Raw genomic sequence first — 21,128 nt, 5'->3', positions numbered from 1 at the left:
GGCTCTAGGCACGCGGGCTTCAGTAGTTGTGGCATGCGGGCTCAGTAGTTGTGGCTCGCGGGCTCCAGAGCGCAGGCTCAGTAGTTGTGGTGCACTGGCTTAGCTGCTCCGCGGCATGTGGGATCTTCCTGGACCAGGGCTCGAACCCGTGTCCCCTGCATTGGCAGGCGGATTCTTAAACCACTGCGCCACCAGGGAAGTCCCACCATTGTTTTAAGATGGAAATGGACCCTGGGGTTCAGTCCTGGACCCTCTTTGTCCTAAAAGGGCTCTCCCTGGGTTATGACTCCCACTCTCAGGCTTCAACCATTTTCCTTGTGCTGACAATTCCTTTATCTCTTTCCCTGTTCCTATTTCTCTTCTGAGCTCCAGACCTGCATATGCCACTGTCACTGGAGACCTAGTTGACACTTAGGTGTCCCATAAAACCTTCACACTCCAGAGCCAGAGCTGAGCCCATCAGCCCTTCCGCTGAGTAGCTCCATTTCCTCCTGACTCAGGGATGGTGCCACTATCCACCTGTCACCCAAGTTAGGGACCTGGAAGTCCCCCAGGAATCCTCCCCTACCCTCACTCTCATATTCAGTCCCCAGGCCCATCTCCTTCTGCTGAACCACCCCCAGACCCGTTCTCTGCCCTTCCCACGCCCTGAGAGGTGGGGCCCCATGCCTGCACCTCCCAGGTTCCCGTGCCCTCTGGCTTCTGGCTGGATGGAGGGCACCATCAGGAGATCGGAGGGGTCAGGAGAGAGAAGACGGAGTATGTGCTCCCTGTAGCCGCTGCTTCTGTGCTGTCTCTGGCTGTAGCTGGGCTCCTCACGTGGCTCTGGCCCTCTCTGGGCTCAGGAAGAGGCCTAGGAGTGGTGAGGGCTTCCTGCGGTTGCCTCAACATCTGTATTTTCTTCCTTAACCCCACCTACACCTCTGTAGGTGGTCCCTTCACTGGAGTCTCTCCATGTGAAGCACCGGGGTGGGCTCTGTTTGCTGCCAGGGCTATGCCTGATGACCATCTTACTCCCGCGTCTCTTGTTAGTACACCCCTCCTCTCTGTTCCTGTGGTGTCATCCAGATTAGTCATTACGAGCAGGGACTCTGGAGCCAGATTGACAGGAGTTCAAGTCCTGGCTTTGTCACTATCTACGTGAACCTGGGCAGGTCACGTAACCTCCTTGAGCCTCAGTTTCCTCATCTGTGAAATGGGGGTAACTAATGCCTCTGACTTCGTGGAGTAGTTGTGTGGATGAGATGAAAGAAGGTATGTAAAGGGCTGAGGTTCTTAATCAATATCTGATTTTTGTCCACGAGTTCCTTATCACTGCTCACTGGACCACTGCAGGAGCCTCCAGCTGGTTTCCCGCCTCTCCCCTCACCTGCTGCTCATCCATCAAACACCTCCAAGACGGACTGTTCTCCAGTGCAAATCTAAGCAAGTCTCCTTGAGCTTAAACCCTTTACTGCCCCATTGAGCCCACAGGTTAAACTCCAGATTCTTGGCAGGGTGTGGCACCCACCACCCACACCTCTCCAGCCACTGCCCACATAGCATTTCACACCCAAGCATTTCCACGCTGCTTAAACGTCCCCACACATCACACTGGCTCATGCTGCGGGCCTGGCACTGGCTATTTCCTCCACTCATAATGCCATCCTCTCTCTAGGCTCTTCACAGATTCTCATTTGTCCTCCAAAATCCAGATTCGTGGGCCACCTCCTCTGAGAAGCCCCTCCCAGAGCTTGCAAGGAGGTCACAGCTGCCTCCTCCCTGAGATTTCTGTCCTCATGCATGTTTCTGCTGTGCTGGTCATGCATGTTTCTGAGATGATGTCCACTTGATTACCTGCCTGCCTCTCCCACGAGATGGTGCAGGGCCTACACTGCCCACCTTTAAATCTCTGGATCCAGCACTGAGGGGGTGATTGGGCTGGGTGGGCCCGCTTAGATGGTAATGAGATCTTTGTCACCAAAAATGTGCAAGCTGAGCTTGAGCAAGCACATGAAAGGAAGACTGCAGACAGAACTGGAAAACTGGACGGCAAAAGAGGCTGAGCTTATGGCCTCAGTGGTCCCTTCCTCGCAATGGAATATGCTGTCCGAAAGGTAGTGAGCTCCCCGTCACTCCATGGATTCAAGCAGAGCTTGGAGAACGCCATATCAGGGTGCTATAGGGGCACTTCCTGTGCTGAGGGAAGTTTCATTTGATGACGTCCCAAGTATCTCCCTTCTGGGTGGCTCTATGATGCCAAATAAACTAGAACGTTCTGCAGGGTTCAAATGATTCTGTTTTCTCTAATGATTACATCACCTCTAATACAAGTCTCTACCGATTCATCAACATAAGACAAACTGCTACTTCACTCTCTCTCCCAAAGTCTTAAATACATTTATTCTAATGTTAAGGTCTTTCCTTTTATCTCCTTAGCCATAAAGCCCCCGGCCCCCTCTGCACACAACCTGACATGCAACCATGGGGAAGAGGAATTTTAGGCAGGCAATGCCCATCTCAGTCTCAACTACGAAAAAGGAAAAAGCAATTAGAGCACATCTCCAGATGGAAGGAAAAGCTACACCCGGAACAATTCTGCTTAGCTGCTCATTCAATTGATTTTAGGAAGGCCTGCTTTCCAGAGTGAAGGGCTTTCACGGCTCTTTTGGGGACCAGCAGGAAGAGGAACACACAGCCTCTCTTGCAGGTCTGCTCTGATGATGACTGGGTTGGAGGAATCCTTGTCGGCTGGCTGGATGTTGGGGGGTGAGCCGTTTTCCTGCTGTCCAGAAAGGTTCGAAAAAGGGCCTTTTGTTTCATTCTGACTGTTCACCCCAGACGATCAATAGTGAGAAGGCAGGCAAGGAAGACCCAGACTATCTAAAAGCAAGCCCCAGACCTCCGTTACCCTGAGGCGTTACAGTCTGAAGCTGAAAGGTGAGACTTCAGCCTGGGATCTCCAGGGGCCTGCCTGTCTTTCTGGAGGGAGAGGTGGTGAAGAGATTCCGAGTGTTTCCCAAGGCAATATGCCTCTGAAGAGCGTGCTCTAGAAATAGCTCCAGAAGACTCTGTCTTACCCAGGGTCCTTTAAGTAAGATCTGCATAGAAAATGCCTTCTAGAGTTTCGAGTACAGCAAAGACTTTCTGGGGGAACAATTCAAGGGCCCACAGGAGATTCTGGGCACAAACAAGGGTACTTTGGGACCCAAGTTAGGGCCAATGGGGCATCTTAGGAGATCTGGGGCAAATCAGAGGAAGCCGCTCACTCTAGGAGGAGGAGTTTCCAACAGGTACCCCCTCGAGGCCCTTTTTGAAAGGCCCCCACCTCCTTAAGACCCTATCAGCTGAAGAACTCTACTCAGAGAGCAGATCGCAGGCTGTATTCAGTTCCCGCCCACTCCTGATGCCAACACCCGTGTGCAGTGCACAAAATGCATAACCGTACTTGGTGGCCTTGGTTCAGGCAATGGAACAGGGAGGAGGCCCTTCTTCCCCTTCCCCACACAACCCTCACAGGTACATCAGTGACTGGAGGTTAGGGAGCTTTCTGGAAGCACAGCATTCTCGAGATGGGCAGTGGTAGCAGGGGGTGTGGGTGTGTGCTGGGGAGGGGGCTGATGTGCACCTCCATGCAGCTCTGTGGACTGAAGGTGTGGATGAGTGGGTGTGGAGGCAGGAGAGGAAGTGAGGTAGGAGGTGTATAGGCCTCAGGCTGAGCAGCTGCAACTGGTCTCCTGCTGATACTTCAAGATAAGAGACCAGCTGGAGCACTGGGCCCGGATTAGGTGAAAGGCAAAGTGACCACAACTTCTTCATTCTTGTGGTCAATAGGATTTCCCAGTCTGACACATGCACAGAAGGGGTCCTCAGTCTAGGAGAGGGACGAAAGGAGGGAGGAAGTGCCGGTCCGTAATGTCCTGCCAACCTCCCAGAAACCTTTGTGCTGGAATCCATCTTGGCTGAGAGATGTGTGGGCACACCAGGAAGGACCCAGTGTCAGATCAAATATGGGCACAAGCGAGATGACTGGCCAGAGACAACTGGAAAACTGCCCCCATATAAGCAACCTAAGCCGCCCCTATTGTGTACAACACACTCCAAGTTCACCTGTGTGCTCTTCCACATGTACTTTGCTTCTAATAAACACTGTCTCTATTTCACAATCTTGGTCTCTTTGCTGAATTCTTTCTTCAAAGAAGACAAGGACTGAGGTCCTTCTTCCAGCCATTCCACCACTGGAATCAGAAGGAGAGATGGATGTGCCACTGAGACTGCAGCTGCTAGGAACTTTGTGAGCAAATAGGAGGCATCTTTCAGGACTTCCATTAATAAATGCGGCTCCTTCTGAGGGGTCTTCTATTCTAAGCCTGCCCTGATTGGTCCCTCCACTCCCTCCCCTAGGCCTGTCTCCATCAGAGCATACAACACACTGAATGGGAGTTATTTGTTTAACTACATCTTCCTATCTACGCTGCTAACTCCCCGAGGGCAGTGATCTGTGTCCAGCTCTGTGCCTGCAGAGCCTCACACATAGTAGGTACCTGGGAAATGTTACCACATGAATGAATTATAAGACAAGGGCTGGGGCTTGCAGTAATCCACATGAGGGTGTGTGGGATGGGGGGACATCATCTGTACATTTGCTGGAGGGTCTGGGGCGCCCCTGGCACCTTCCTCAGCCCCTTCCTCTGCAAGCCAGAGGTCTAGGGAGCCCTTCACAACTGAAGACCCTTGATGGCTAAGAACAAAGGAGATGGGGGTGGGGAGGCTGCGGCCTGTCCAGGACCCTAATTGGCCCAAACAGGACTTGCCAGCACCAGTTCCTTCAGCCAATCCCTAAGTTGATCTAAATCTGCCAGGAAAGGTCAGCATCAAACCCTGTGGGCATCCCCTGGCCCCGCTTTCCGGCTACCTTCTGAAATCACAAAGCACTTTACCATATGGCCAGCCACAGCAACATGGGATCAAATGCTGAAATAGCCCCCAAACCACATTTTTATATCAGATTATCTCTCAACTAGTTCAAAAAAAAAAAAAAATTTGCCAAGCAAAAAAATATCACTGAAAACATCACTAATTCCTACCACTCTTGAACTTACTGGGAGGCCAGTTGGGTGTTCCCAGGTAACCTATGCCTTTTGAGTCAGAGTTATAAAATCCTAGCATCTCTGGGAGGGCTGGAAGAGGACGTCGTGCTTCCAAATCCAGTATCCGGACCCCCACTATTCCATCCTTTCCCAGCTGCTGCCTATCCGGAGCTCATTTATATACCTCTTGTGAGCAGGGTGGATGGCTGAGAGCATGCTTCAGGATCCAGAACCCAGCACTCCATCCTGTGATGGGATGGCCCTGCTTCCTGAGATTCCAGGGTAGAGGGCTAGGATCGCCTTTCCTTCTCCAGCTGATTCTCATGGGACAGGGTTTCTGGTGCTTCCATTTCCTTATATCATCAGTCTCCAAGAGACAAACTCAAAAATAAGCATGGGTTCTAATCTTGACCTCACTACTCTAAGTGTGGTCTGTGGACGCAGCATCAGCAGCACCTTGGAGCTTGTTAGAGCTGCGGCACCGCCGGCCACCCCAGACCTACTGAGCCGAAATCTGCATTCACCAAGATCTCCAGGTGATTCACGTGTTCTTTGAGCAGCACTGTCTGTGTGGGCAGAAGTCAGGGCGGTGGTTACTCTTGGGAGAGGGGTGCAGATAGTAACTGGAAGGGGGTAGGAAGGGCTTCTGGGATGCTGGTAATGGCCTGTTTCTTGATCTGGATTCACAGCTGAATCCAGTTTACGAAAATTCATTGAGCTATACGCTTATGAAATGTGTAAGTGTATATGTACTCTAATAAAAGGTAAAAAAATAAATAAAGGAGTCAGGAATCTCAGCAAGTGGAGGCAGCTGGGAGATAAAGCTGAGCCACGCTCCTCGGTGCTGCCATCAGAGCAGCCCTGGGCTGAACTGGCTTCTCCTAGTTCTCACATCAGATTCCAGTGACTGGGGACTCATGTCCAAGAGATCCCACCTGCGTCATTCTTACCTCCCTCGCAGCCTGCCCTGAGGCCCCTTTCAGCACTCAAGGTGGCCGAGGTACAGCAGCTTGGCTTTGACTTAGGCCCTGAGTCTGTCCCCGACCCAGATCTAGCAAAGCAAGGACATGTAAAGCTGGAAGTTGCCATGGACATACCTACACGCAATCAACCAGCATCAACCCCAGTTTTCCAGCCTCTTCTTCATGCCAAGTTTGCTCTGCTTTATTAGTATCTCTCTTAGCTGTGTCCAGAGGTGAACACAGTTATTCAGACATAGTCCCATCATTCACTCATTCATTCATTCATTCATAATAATGGCTAGCATTTACTGAATCTTGTTATGTGGCAGGCACTAAGTGCTTTACATGCACTATCTCATTTAACCCTCACAATCCTATGAGTATGCCCATTTTACAGAGGAGTAAACTAAAGCTCAGAGATGTTAAGTAACTTCAAGTCGCACAGCAGGGAAGTAGTGTAGCTAAGGATTTGAATGCAAGCATTCTGACTGAAATTCTCTTATATGCCAGGCACTATGATATACTTTGGGGATGTATCAAAAATGAATGAATAAATATACTAAAACGACTGAATTATACACCTTAACAGGGTGAATTTTATGGTATGTGACTTACAGTAGGTCTCCGTTTCTGTGGGTTCCACATCTACGGATTCAACCAACGGGGAGGAAATTGAAAATATTTTTTAAAAAATTCTAGAAAGTTCCAAGAACCAAAACTTGAATTTGCCACACCATCAACTATTTACATAGCATTTACATTGGATTTACAACTATTTACATAGCATTTGCATTGTATTAGGTATTATAAATAATCTAGAGATGATTTAAAGTATATGGGAGGATTGCTTATAACCTATGCAAATATTACATCATTTTATATAAGGGACTTGGACATCCTCAGATTTTGGTATCTGCGGGGTTTCCTGGAACCAATCCCCTGTGGATACCAAGAGACGACTGTATATTCCAATTTTAAAAAATCAGAACAGACAAAAATTTTGGTTGAGATAAATATTGCCCACATTCCTAAGAATTTAGTTGACCTGTTTTTCCTGGTATAAACCAGCTAACAAAAAATCAAAATATTTCGGGGCTTCCCTGGTGGTGCAGTGGTTAAGAATCCGCCTGCCAATGCAGGGGACACGGGTTCGAGTCCTGGTCTGGGAAGATTCCACATGCCACGGAGCAACTAGGCCCGTAAGCCACAATGACTGAGCCTGCGCGTCTGGAGCCTGTGCTCCGCAACAAGAGAGGCCGCGATAGTGAGAGGCCCGTGCACCGCGATGAAGAGCGGCCCCCGCTTGCCACAACTAGAGAAAGCCCTCGCACAGAAACGAAGACTCAACACAGCCAAAAATAAAAATCAAATAAATAAATTAAAAAAAAAATCAAAATATTTCTTTAAAAAATGAATGAAATGTCTCAGACATCTTTGTAGTCCGACAGAGATAGTTCCATACTTTGGTCCTGCCACCTAGCCATGTATGACAGTTTCGGTTTTCTCTCCTGTGAAGCGGGGACAGTGAACCCTGCCTTGTCAGGTGGTTATGGGGATTTGAAGGAAAGGCTGCACCTGGCGGCTGGCCCAAGGTAAATCACAGCAGAGAACGCTGAATTTTACAAGGGCACAGGCTTGGGGAGCTCACACGGCACTGCTGACCATCTCCATGCCCAGGAATGCCCTGAACGCCCCTGGAGCTGTTGAGACCTGCACTGGATCAAAGGCCCACCTGGGTCTTCTCGTCCTCACTGCAGAGTTCCTTCTTACCCCTCCACGCTTGTGCGGGGGTTTCTGCCTAGGATTCCACAAGGAAGGCAAGCACCTTTTCTCTTCCCCACCCACCTCACTCCCTCTCTGGGCTGCCAGGGGCTGGGATTCCTGAGCTGCGTAAGTGAGTGTGAGGGCCCTCCCATCCCCCTGGCACGGGGGCTCTGGCCCACGCCCAGCACTGTCCTCATAGGCAGCTTCGTGCCCACAGGGGCCATGTTGCTATGGTGATTCCACTACCCACTCAGTGTCCAGGGAGACAGCACGGTGTAGCTGCGAGCTGTTTGCACGACTCGCTGGAACTAGGCTGGGAAGATGCCAGAAAGGGTCAGAGGGAGCGGGGGATGGGAACTGAGTGTGACTGCTTCCCTAGCTCTGTGTGTGTACACATGCTCACACATGTGCCCACCCCGCTGTCCGAGTTATAACGGCCCTTCTGAGCAGAGGCACAGCCCCTAGAGAGGCATAATCCCGTGATCGTCACAGGTTTCTTCCTGAGGTGGTGTTTACTGTTTATCACTGTGTTTAGTTTCTATACTGAACACTAAAAGGGAAAAAAGTGGCATTCATATGGCAGCAGAACAGACTGAACTGTGACTTCTCTTGCTCCACATCTGAAGCTGGCTTCGTGATCCACCTTGTCCCTTGTTCTGTAAGATTTCCTACAGAAAAAGTGTGGGACACCAGGAGATTATACCATGACAGGGAGAAAGTTGCCCACTGCCCCCTTACTTGCCTTATGCTCCAGGCGGCTCCTCTGAATTGTCTCATTTAGCCCACACCACAGTCCTGCATAGGGATTTGTTGTGCTCATTTCACAGACGACAAAACTGAGGCCCAGAGAGGCTAAGTCACCTCCACAGTCCGGAGGTAGTATGTGTAGGGGGCGAGAGTCAAACCCAGGCTGCTGAAGACCTGTGCTCACCGCACTGGTAGCAGTTTACTGGGGGCCTCCTAGGCCCAGAAAGAACACAATCCAAGGCACCAAGTGAAACAAAGGAGCCAACCCCTCTGGAATAGCAGGTGGAGGACAACCCAAATTGCACCCATTGGGGCTGGCACTTAGGCTCTAAATTTAAGAGCTTTTGGTTCCCCTTCCTGAGCACTATTGGGGATGATTAAATAAGTGAGCCCGGTCTTAGCCACGCACACATTTGTGCTGACCCAATTCGATCCACACTAGTTAATCTATGCCTTTTCCCCACAGTCACGAATGTGGGCTTCCCCTTGCAGAGCCTCTGAAACAGCCCCGACTGCAAATAAATGAATCCTCAGGGTTGGGAGAACCAGGCCCTAACATCTTCAGAGCCCTCATGTTCCAGCTCATGCTGATTTGTAAAGCGCTTTATGATTTATTCATACCGCCTTGCCAGGCTTCTCAGGACAACCTTCCCCTCACGCAAATGAACGCGACTCCCAGAACAGAATGTCAGGCTTCATTAAGAGAAAACACCCGGGTGTGGGGATGTCCTCGTTTGGGCTCCCTAGCCTGCGTCACCCAGTGTCTGTAGGATTCGGGGCAAACTCCAGGAAGCACCTGTGCTCTGACGGCCTTTGGCTCATGAGCAGGGTGAGATGGCAGGAACTCCCTTCTGGGAGGGAGAGACTCTCCAAGGGCTGGGCCTCATGTCTCTGCACCCAAGACTGGACCTCAGGCCAATGGATGCATTCCCAGGTGGCAGGAGCCGGCGACAAAGAGCCGGGAGGGACCCGAGTGGAGCTCTGTCCCCGTGATGCTCGGCCAGGAGATCAAGGTGGGCCCCTCAGCTCTCAGGGAGCCACCAAGAGATCAGAGCGCCATGTAAATGAGAAGTCACCAAACGGGCCCCTGGAACCATTTTCATTATTGCCGTTGTCATGGTCTCCTCAAACTTGGGGAGGGCATCCCCAGGGACAGAGGGAAGAAGGAAACCCCTCGCTTAGCTTCTTCAGGGTGCCTTGGGAGCAGCCCCTCCCTCGGGCCACACTACTGTCCAGGAAAGCTGACCACAGACACACATGGCGCCCATGAACTCAAAAGGCCCCACAGGGCACAGAAGTCATGCTGATGCAGAACTGAAGGGGACCTCATGCGCTTCACACCGTCTCTAGTGAGCAAGACACAAGCTGCGGTCACCAGCCTTGTGCCAGAGGGTCACACTTTTGAGGGCACAAACTGCTAACCCACACCCACAGGGACTTTTGAGCGGCTCAGCTTCTTCGGAAGCTGACTCCAGCACTCTGATGCCAGGCACGCGGGGGACTTGTGACTTGACTTCACCTCCTTAACCCCCAGAAGGGCAGAGTGAAACGGGGCAGAATAAAAAACTCTGAGTAGGAAGCTTGAACCAGGTGAGCTCTGGAGCACGTGGGGCCTGACTGCCCTCCAGGTCCACCCCAGAGAGGAAGGATGCCTGAGCACCCCAGGGACCCCCTGGGGTATTGGGGACTTGACCATGCACTTCTCAAGTGGAACCTTTCAAACAAAGTACGTGTTCTGGGGACATCTCATTTGCTTGACAATTCATGCTAAAGCTGGCTATTAACAAGAGTCAGTCCGATGTCATCATCTGCAGGAATCAGGGGAGCATCACCACGTGCTCCAGGGACTTCCCTCCAGTCCACGGGCTGTCCCAGAGTCTGGGGATCTGTCAGCTACAAATTGGCACTTGCCATCTACCTCTACAAGGATTAAATCATGTGCTGCTGCAGCTGCTGACTTTCAATACCCCCTGAAAGGAGTTCAGGGTGGAGAGCAGGAATGAGGCACTCTGTGCTCTGGGAAAAACTGGCAGAACAGGTCTTCAGATAGTTAGATATTTTTAGGAGCCAATTTTATGAGTCCAATTCTTGTACCTCCTCATATCTAGAAAAGCACTAAAATCCTTCATGGTGACGTCTGCTCCTCGTGACTAGCAGTAACCTTCTGCAAAAAATCTGTGCTTGGTTGCATGTACTCCCCCCCTTCACCAAAATCACATATATACTGACCTTCCCCGCTGCCTCTTTGGAGCAGTTTCTCAGAGCTATCTGAGATGCTGTCTCCCGGGCTACAGTCCTCATTTTGTCCCAAATAAAACTTAACTCAGGAGTCTCACGTTGCGCATTTTTTTTAAGTTGACAGACCCGATGCAGTCCTGAAAGTCCAAGGTGTGGGTGGTGACCTGCAGCACATTTAAGGGGTCCTCCACTTGTTTAATCCTCACTGCCAACCTTTACTTTATGATCGTCCAGTAGTGGGCGACACTGAGACTACAGAGCAGCAAATATAATCTAAAAGAGACTGCTTTCCAAAAAAGGGCCTACGTTGCTCTTAACACCTTAATAGAAAACAGCAACAACAAAAGAGTTGCTTTTGGATTAATCTGGTCAACACTGATCCTTTGACCATCCCTTCTAGCTCTGGTCCTCCAGGCGGGGAATTGGATGAATTACTGCATGTCTAACCCAGTTTTGAGAGATCACAGTAAAGTCCAGAAATAAATCCCAACTGGCCATCCTCATCCTAAAAAGTAAGCCAATGATACTTTCAACTGAGTTCTACACAATTGCTAACTGCTAACGTACAAACTCCTTAAAAAGAAAAACAACTAATAACAACAATAACTAGGCAATGACATTTTTAAACATGTTAATTAATTTTCAAAGTAACATTGCTAAAATATAGTAAATAAATTACACTGTTTTGGGCGTCCTTAAATATATGCATTCTCAATGGGGGTGATATAGTTCCCAAGGGGGACAACACTGGTTCTTGAATGTGAAAAAATATTACTCTTTTCTATAGAAACTATAGGTATGTATACAGTACATAAACAGAAATACAGTATATCTTTGGTATTGAAATTTCAAGAAGGGATAATTAGAAAAAAAAAGCCTAAAAAGGCTCCTTACAGGGGCAATTAGCAAAAAAAGGGTTGAGAAACACTGCTGTTAAATAGAGAATAAGGAGCACGATCTTTTCTGTACAACTCAAAGTCATCCATACAAACATCTCTCCTTATATTCTGTGATGGCTGTCAAGGTTGATGGGCAGACTTGTTCCTTCTTACACAGCCGACTCCGACCCCAGGCACAGTACCTGGGTGGGCATTTTTTCCCCTTGCTTTTCTAGGTTATTCAATCATTCTCAGTGGGCTGTCTTCTAGCAACAGCCTGTTAAATCCACGATCTTAATTTTACAGGCAATACTTAAGTCCATTCTGGTCTGAAAGCTATACCACGCTGCCCTGTTGAACTGTTTGAATGGCTGAACAAGTTGTCTGCTGCCTGTTCATGTATTTTCACACAGTTCTGGGTTTGTAACTATGTTTTTTGTGATTGTGGTCACCAAGAAAACCTTCTATCACAAACCACTGGAATGTGCAGAATGACTTACGGTGCAAAGGGTTTCGAAGGTCTTTTCAGAGACAAAGGACCCATCCAGGCCAAAGAGAAAGATGGATGCATAGGAAAGCATTCCTCCGAGGATGATAAGGTTGTTCATATACGGACTTGACATCTTTATCAGCCTGACAAAAGAAAGAGATATTATAGTTAGCAGAACTGTTAATTTAGCTACTCCTGCAGCAAATATTTTCTGAATGTGTATCTTGTCACCAAGGCTAGAGAGGGAGAGAAAAATGCAAACCTTGGTTTCCTTCACTGCCCCCTCCCCAAGACTGTGCTGCCTCTGACGGGCTGTTTCCCCCTCACTATATGACCATGATGCTATCGATTTCTAGTTGTTGATTTTCCTGTCTTCTCAGTCAAGTTCACCTATCACTTCTCTGGGGACAGCTTGTATTGCCGGCTTCCTCAACCATTAATTTTTAGTTTACACAAAGATGTTAAGTCAACAGTTTTTTTTTGGCTGGGGCTGGGAAGACAGCCAAATCTAGAGAATTCTAATCTAAGTTCAGCAACATTCCACAGTGATGGGAGAGATGGCCATACCACACCTTCCCGTGCTGAGTGGATCAGGTCTAGGAGAGACCGTACAGGTGAGAATTCAGGGCTGCTCGGAATTGTGGTCCTCAGGTGGTAAGTGAGCATCCACTTTGGCTGCCTGAAGCTCACACTGTCCTGAGCACGAAGAGGGCCACACGCATGGTACCTCCCGGTACCAGGTGATGGAGGTGGACAATGGAGTCCCCACCCACATCCTCCCCCTGTCTTCACCAGGCTGTGTTAAACTATCAGCCAACTGGAATTTACTCTCAGGTGTGTCTGGCTCCCCCAGCACAATCTGTTCAGAATGTCTTGGGTTTTCAGGTGTCCCCATGGTCCAGGTGCTCTTTTGCAGATTGTAATTATGGTCAGTTGTTCCCTGAGCATTTTCTTTTGCATTCTGCAGTTCTATTAATCCTTCCACATTTAAAAACTCAGTGTCAAAGTAGTAGAGAGATAAAAAGCCAGCTGTAAATTGTGGACCCCTCATGGGCTTTTGAATTGGAAGCCCTGAGTCCAGCAAACGCCCCTGCGACCTCATGAGGTGCACCCTTGGCAAGTCAATTAGCCGACTTGAGTTTCCTCGCCTATAAAAGCACATATACCACTGCCTAGGACACATGTGAAGCTGAGAGGGGACTGGGTTCCTGAAGGTCCTTTTGCAAACCATGAACCGCTAAGGCCCCTTCATTCTTATTACCATAGGAAGCAAGGAGGGGAGAGGCCAGGAATTGAGGCAGGCTTCCTGGATGGGGTAGACCTTAAAGGATGAGTAGCATTAAGGAAGATAGAAGAGAGGGGGATTTGAAACCACAGTGACATTTATTTTCTATCTCTTTGTAGATTTTTTAAATCTGCAAAGCCAGTCAAAAAATTCACACAGGGACTTCCCTGGTGGCGCAGTGGTTAAGAATCCGCCTGCCGATGCAGGGGACAAGGGTTCGAGCCCTGGTCCGGGAAGATCTCATGTGCCTCGGAGCAACTAGGCCCGTGTGCCACAGCTGCTGAGCCTGTGCTCTGGAGCCCGCGAGCCACAACTACTGAGCCTGCGTCTGCAGCTACTGAGGCCCGCGTGCCTGGAGCCTATGCTCTGCAACAAAGGGAGGCCACTGCAGTGAGAAATCCACGCGCTGCAGCCAAGGAGCGGCCCCCGCTCACCGCAACCAGAGAAAGCCCGCGCACAGCAACGAACACCCAGCACAGCCATAAATAAATAAATAAATAAATAAATAAATAAATTTATTGGGAAAAAAAATTCACACGGAAGCCAGCCTTTTGGAAAGAGTAATGGTAATTCCCCCCCCAGGAGGCCAAGAGGGGGTAGTTAGGAATTAAAGGAGTACAGTCTTAACGACAGGGACAACTTGTTGTTATGACAAAAACTACTGCAGCTTGCAGGAAGGGAATCTAACATTAAGAGCTGACCATGTGCCCAGAGCCTTGTGCCGAGTGCTAACACGCATGGTCATCACTTAAGGTTTGTACGGAGTAGATGAGAGTTGCTTCAATTTTTTTTTTTGAGGCAATGTATGTGTTATCGGTGATAAATAAAACAACAGGTGAATACAACTTTTTGTTCTTCAGGAAACAGGTTTGACCTAAGCAGCTGCTACCAAAAACAAAAACAAAAAGAAAACAAACCCCAAAACGACAACAAAAGTTCTAGAGCCGCCAAGTTCCTCCTTGGCAAGCAGGGAGAGAGAAGTACCTCTTCTCTTGGGATTGCCCTTGTCCCTGCAGCCCAGGAGGTTGCCCTGTGTGTCTTCTGGGCAGTACAGTAGAGCTGCGCCGCCTGTGGGGGCACCAAGGCTGTGCCCTCGCGAAGGCCCACACTCTGAGCCCTGCTCAGCCACTCCCACAACAAGGCAGGGAGCAGGGTTCAGGAATTTGCTATGGAAACCAAAGAAGCTGGCTGTGCTCAGCAAACACCACCGCCTGGGGCAGTGGCTCGTACTACCCATGGCTGGCCAGAATAACTCGGAAAGCGAGTTGCTCTCCTCCGGAGAGGGAAGGGCACGCGTGGGGGAAAAGGAATCAAGGCCAGAAACCCAGGGGACAGGCTCTGCTACACGCAGCAGTGCGGGCCCGGACAGGGCCTTCCAGCCCTCCGACATCGAGCCAGCGCTCTCATGTGCAACTGCGGTCGTTATTCAAGGGTCAACTGAGATGATGAAGGAGGCGCTTCCTGGGCTGTGATATGCTGTATGGATGGAAAGTGCCCTTACTGAGCTCAGTGATCTCCCTCTGGCAGTGCTTCCTGAAGATGCTGGTGGGTGGGGCAAAGACGTTTGGGGAATTCTGCTTCTATACTTCTCCTCCTGGACCACCACACAGTGCACATGCATGGCCAAAATTCCAAGAAGACCTGTGGACTTGGACCCTTCAATTTTGTTTAAGCCAGACTTCCTGTGCAAGCAGCACTCCTGCCTCTGTGTGTGTGTGTGTGTGTGTGTGTGTGTGTGTGTTTGCGTGCTCGCGCACACACACACTCACATGAAACATCTAATGACATCCCAGTGACTAAGCGGCACACTTTGGGAAACTGCCCTAATAACTTCTGTGGCCCTGGAAAACGTGTTATGTGATGCTCCTACACTTTGTCTATGAGGCTTGTCTATCCAGAAAGCACTATCCAAGAGGAGGGCATGAGTGGCTTACTTCTGATTCCGATTCTTGATGTTGAAGAAGAGAAAAGCGCTGGCCATGATCATTCCCAGGATGGTAAGGGCGGAGAGGATGCTGTAGAGAGGTAGGGAGATCTTACGAAGCTGTTCCAGGACGATGGTCTTGTCTTTTGGTGGTTCGGATCCTAGAAGATGAAGGAAAAGGCATCAGCTGAGCTCCGTGCACAGTCAGTCCCTGAGAACATCCTTGACTGGATGCCCTTGACATCCGCCACTTGTGCACAAACTGTGCAGGACACGTCACTGGGTGAGCGGGCTCCAGCGGTTGGCCAGTAGGGAGCCTAAGCCAGGACTTATTTCTTTCTCTAAACAGAATCAATAAGGGATTTGTGATGCATTTAATCGCCATTAGAAGACTAGAATTTGGTCTAATTACCATGTTGAAAACCCATCGCCATTTATTCCCCAAAGGTACCAGTGGCTTAGAAGGTGCAGGGCTGGGTGCTGTGAGTAGGTACCACTGGTTGCCTTTGGGGGTGAGGAACTTGGCTTGGGCTCTCAAGGACCCTGCTCCAACACATGATAATGGCCACCCCTCAACAGGGTGGAAACCTTGCCTCTCAATTCCGTGGAAACATATATGTGCTCTGGCTGCGGATTTTCTGCCTCAAGGTCATTATGCTATAAAAGCTCTTTCTGGTTTTCCATTTTCATAAGACTTACTGTGGGAGGCAGAAGCTACTGGCATGCCTTCCCCTCCCTGCTGTGCCAAGATTGGACAGAAACTGTGGGATCCCATCCCGCTGTGTGACTGTAGAGATGTCCCTGCTCATTCTTCAAGGGCACCAGGCACCTGGGGGAGACCTGAGGGCCTCAGAGCAAACTCATCTTTATGGATGGTGGCAAAATTGTCCTGATTTCCAAGGTACAGGCTGGTTTGGGAGGAAAGATGCAGGGACACCCTTTCCTCACCTGCCCACCTCTCGTTTCTTGCAGATCCCTTTTTTCTCAGCTGCTATTTCAGGTCAGGTTTCTGCTGTGGAATTGTGACACTTTGGAGCTTTTCCCTCCAGTGTGGAATCGGTCAGATGTTCAAACGTGGCCAAACCTGGGAGACCCACCAGGGGTCATGATGACCCCACCACAGTTGTGCCACGGGTGCCAACCTAGGTTATGCCTCCGTTCCCAGGAGACAGGCAGAGGATGGGCAGATGTGGTGGCAGGGATTGAGAACTCCCCTGCACATCTGTTTAAAAAACTCTGCTAGCAAGTTCAAATGTGTTTGGAAACATTCAGTGGATAAAGAGAGTCTGAATCATCTAAGCAGTAGAGGGAATTGTCAGGTTCCAAACAGCTAGAAACCTGCTGGCTTGATTAATGTAAAGCATTAAGCACTTACATGCAAAGTAACACTTATAAGAGTGGCCTCAGGGGCTGAAAGTCAGGGCAAAAACAGACTCAAGGTGATACAGGTAACACCATCTCTTGCTTCCAGAAGTAAAAGCTCAACACCTGGAAATTTTTCCTCCTACTCTCCATCCTCCTCCCCCCTCCCCCCACATAGCCTGGGCTGCATTAGGCACCTTCTGGATCCCAAACACAAGAGTTGTGAGTGCCCATGAGTTCTTGGTGGAAATAAGCTCCTCTTTGGGCACTAAGCAACGGGGCTAGATTTGGATCAAAGGTTATGTGACTACTATAACCACTAGTTTGTGTAGAAACAACTTCAGAAAATCAACAGCTCCTCTTATTCCACCTTGTCTTCCCCCAAAATGGCACCTTCTCACCGTGCATCTTAGCTAAGTCATTATGGAAGCCAAATGGTAACAGCTTATCAGAAGTGTTAGTAACAGCAGCAGTCCTGTTTCTTGCTCCCCACCCAATCCATTCATTCATTCTTCATCCATTCATCACCATCCTTCCTTCATTCATCCTCATTAATGATGGGCATCATCATTGATAATCACCTTCCAACTGTCAGGCCTGGTGTGGGGCACCAGTGGTTCAAAGGTAAGCAAGACACAGTTCCTGTCCTCAGGGAACTTACACACTAGCCATGTTTTTTTTAAAAAAGGCAGCAGCAAGCACATTTATTGAATGCTTACCATGAGCTGAGCACTTTAATAGAGATTTTCTCACTTGATCTAAGAGTCTCATGGGTAGAGAAGATGACTCCCATTTTACGGGGTGAGGGAATATTTTTTTAGGTGTTAAGTGGCTTTTATAGCTAGTAAGTAGCAAAGCTGGCCAGATTTGAACCCAGATCTGCCTAGCCCTGAAGCCTGTGCCTTAATCACTATGCAAACTGCCTCTAGCGATGGGGTCCAGGTGGTGTGAGAACATCAGGCCCAGGGAGGCCTTAGCAGGAAGCAGGGAGCCGAGTGCAGTTCCGCCAGATGGGGTCAGGAAAGGCTACAGAATGGAGATGATGTGGGAGCTGAGTCTCGACAGGAAGATAAGTAGTTGGCTGTTTACTAGGAAGACATGGAAGAAAGGGCATTCTGGGCGGACGGCCCAGCACAGGCGAAGGCATGGTGGGGTCTCGGCACATTTGCAGAAATGTCAGCAGTTTGGCTGGGGAGACCTGAAAGAGGAGGCAGAGAAGTGGGGCGGGGTCCCCTCCTGGAGGTCTTAAAACCACCCCAGGGAGAGGCCCCTCGCTGTGAGTAATGGGGACTGTGTGGGCCTCTTCAGTATGACATGACAGCTGAGGGCAGAATGGACTTGAGGGGGTTAGACTGGTGATGGGTGGGTAAAACCCATGGGGGGCTGGTGCAGGGGTCTGGGTGAGAGTTGAACCCAGGCAGGGTGTGGACAGGAGAGCTGGGTTCTGCCCAGGTGTCCTGGCTCGGCTCTGGGTTCAGAGACTGGTTATCCACCCTCCGGGCGGTGCAGGGAAGCCCTGAGAAGCAGGAGGCAAGCCTGGAACAGCTGCTGCCTCAGTGTTATCCCGGCCTCGTGCTTCCTAACTATAACTAGCTATTGTCCTGGATGGGTTTTTTGTTTTTTTATTTTTGTTTTTCCCTCTCAGTTCTGTTTTGTGTCTCTTATTTATTTTCTGTTTGAATTTTTCTTTCAATTTGTAAACCCAGAATTCTTATTCAGCAAACCCAGATCTCCTGCGTCCAGGAGCAAATAGCCCTATCTTGGGGATCAGACTCTCGTGGTTAGAACTGACTTTGCCTCTCACAGGCCGTGTGAATTTGGAGTTTTCTGATCCCTTTTCTCATCTGTACAACAGGGATGACAGGACTTACCCACCCACTTTCAGAATTTTTCTGTGGCTCCATGAGGTAATAAGTGACTACGGGCTTGGAGACAGCTCCCTCAGGTGGGACTGTGAAGACCACACCTCCTCTTTGAGGCCACCTGGAGCTTTGTGGAATCCCCTAGATCCAAAATCTAACCAAATGGTTCATGGGAGAGCCTTCTTTGGTGGCCTTGGATTTAAGAAGGAACTCCAGGTGCAGAAAGCCAGCTCTCTGTTCTTTGCATTCCCAGTGGAATCAAAGTAACAGCATCTGGATGCTATGGGTATGGCAGCTTCCTCCACAGCCACCCTGTGACGAGGCTGTCCATCTATCCACCCATCCACCCATCCACACATGCATCCATCCATCCACCCAGTTCCTCACTGACTCATATGCTCACCCTTTCATTCATTTATTCACCCACCCACTCATTCATTTACTTGATCAATCATGTATTATTTTTTCATCACATATGCACTGAGCTCCCAACATGTGCCAGACCCTGGCTGGTGCCAGGAATTTAAACTCAAATAGGATCCAGTCAGGGAGCTCACGGTCCAATAACCTACTAATTTCAATGCAAAGTGACAGTGGCCATGAGAAAAGCAGAGACAAAAGACTGTGGAAGCAAAGAGAAGAGAGCCGTTAACTCAGTTGGGGGGCATCAGGGAAGGCTGAACAGAGGAGGTGTCATTTGATCTGGGTCTCGATGTTGAGAAGTTCTCCAGCAGAAGAGAGGGAATGGTTTTCCAGGAAGAGCAGCAAGTGGAGAGGCCTTATTACCAGCCCATCCATGTCTTTTCTGAGGAGGTGACACAGCAAAATTTAGTTGGGCCACACATAAAAAGAATGACTTCTGGCCATTCAACAGTTTAAACACAGATGCTTCGGTGAGAGCCAGCACTCCATGCAAATTCCAGTGACCCATCCCAGGGCCTGGAACCCAGCTCCCACGTGAGTGATGGTATCCTGTCCTCAGTGAGCGAGTGCATGGACTGAGAGGAGAGGATGTTCCCTCGTCCCCACAGAGCCAAGGACTCTGAGCTTATCCGCAGCCCTCAGACAATATGCAGGCCTGGGAGCACCTGAGCAGGCCCCCTCCTCTGAGAAGCCCACCTGCCTTACCTTGGAACTTAATGGTGTCGTTGATGATCTCCAGCGTGTCAGCCACAGCATTGTATTCTCCCACCTTCACCTCCCTGCTGTCTGCGGGGAGCAAGAGACAGTGGCGGGTTACATCCAAGTCCTGTGTCTGTCTGGGTGCTCCTGTCCCAGCTCTTGCTGCCCCGCAGGCTCTGGCTATATTCTTGCAGGCTTTTCCTTTCCCCAGTGCCTTCTCCAGGTAGAATCACAAAACCTCCACCTTGATCTGGGCTGGAACAAATACTCTCTCACATCGTCTCATCAACTGGTCACCCATCCTTTGCTGTACGTGTATAGATGGGGAGCCTACTCCCCCCATAACTGGACTCTCTGCCTGTTACCAAGTCTTTCCAGGGTCATTAGCTGAATGGTCTCTCTGTAACTTTCCTCTGTCATCTGGCTCTGCCCTCTAGGACTGCATGGACCACTCTGCTCCCCCTGCCCCAGGAGAGCCCTAGAGACTTGAAGACAAAAACACATCATCCCTCTGGCAGTAAGCCTCCCACCTTACTGAACATCATTTCTATTTCCCACCCCATCCAGGCCCTGGGGGTGGGCAGAGCAAAGACGCTGCCAGAGACTGGGAAAGAGGGGCCAGGATGCCAGGACAGAGTGGGCATCCTGGAAGCCAAGGAAAGGGACAGTTTCACAAGGGAGCTGGCCAGCAATGCCACATGCCACCAAGACAGGGACCAGAAGCCCTTTGAACAGAGGGTCCATTCAAGGCTTGTGAGGGAATATTGATGACAGATGAAGCTGATTCAGGGAAAGGTGGGGTTAGAGGCAAAGAGCCAAAGGCAAGGAGTAGAGAGTGGGGGCCCCAGAGTAGAGCAGTCTTGGACAAGGTGGCGAGTGGGCAGGGAGGGGCCAAGGGGATTCACTTTTAGATGTCTTTTCTTGTTTAGTTCTCACAGTTGTGTGCAGTTAAGTGGTTTCAGTCCCACTTTACAGATGAGGAAACTGAGGCTCAGGCAGGTTGTGGCTTTGCCCAAAGCCCCACTGATACTAAGAGCAGGGTGCAGGTTCAAACCCAGGACTGTTCCCACAGCCGTGCTCTTCCCTTCCCGCAGACATGCGGCTGCCTTAATGGGATCCCTGAGAGGTGACAGTTCTGGGCTGAGTTCCACAGGCCACCTGTGCCTCCTGAGTGTAATAACTACAGAGAGGAGTGCCCACCTGCCCACTGGCGGGGCAGGCAGGTACCCAGAGCTGCAGACCCTGGTTCTCAAATGCCCAGGGGTTATAAAGCGACACAGCAGCAGGAATTCCAAGCATGTGGCCAGAGGAGCTGCCTGCTGGGCCTCTGGCTCTAAGTGAATGTCTCTGTAGAGACGCAGATGCTCTGCTGGTTCCTTAGAAGGATTCAGGAAACGGAACAGGGGATCCTATAGGCCACACTTC

General features: G+C 49.9%; 1 protein-coding gene across 3 annotated transcripts in view; it reads right to left on the bottom strand.

Moving 5' to 3' along the window:
• GABBR2 (gamma-aminobutyric acid type B receptor subunit 2) overlaps window positions 1-21,128 on the bottom strand; it is a 364,244-nt gene that overhangs the window by 68,787 nt on the left and 274,329 nt on the right. For all 3 annotated transcript variants that reach the window (XM_082468617.1, XM_082468616.1, XM_082468618.1), the window contains 3 exons: window positions 19,710-19,790; window positions 15,368-15,518; window positions 12,159-12,291 (listed from right to left, as the gene is read on the bottom strand). In XM_082468617.1, the coding sequence (XP_082324743.1) occupies window positions 12,159-12,291; window positions 15,368-15,518; window positions 19,710-19,790 (365 nt within the window). The remainder of the gene's footprint in view (window positions 1-12,158; window positions 12,292-15,367; window positions 15,519-19,709; window positions 19,791-21,128) is intronic.

Source organism: Balaenoptera physalus (genome assembly GCF_965194825.1).
Source record: "Balaenoptera physalus genome assembly, chromosome: 7".
NCBI classification, from domain to species: Eukaryota; Metazoa; Chordata; class Mammalia; order Artiodactyla; family Balaenopteridae; genus Balaenoptera; species Balaenoptera physalus.
Note: the sequence above shows the minus strand (reverse complement) of the source record. Positions and strands in the feature narration are given on the sequence as shown.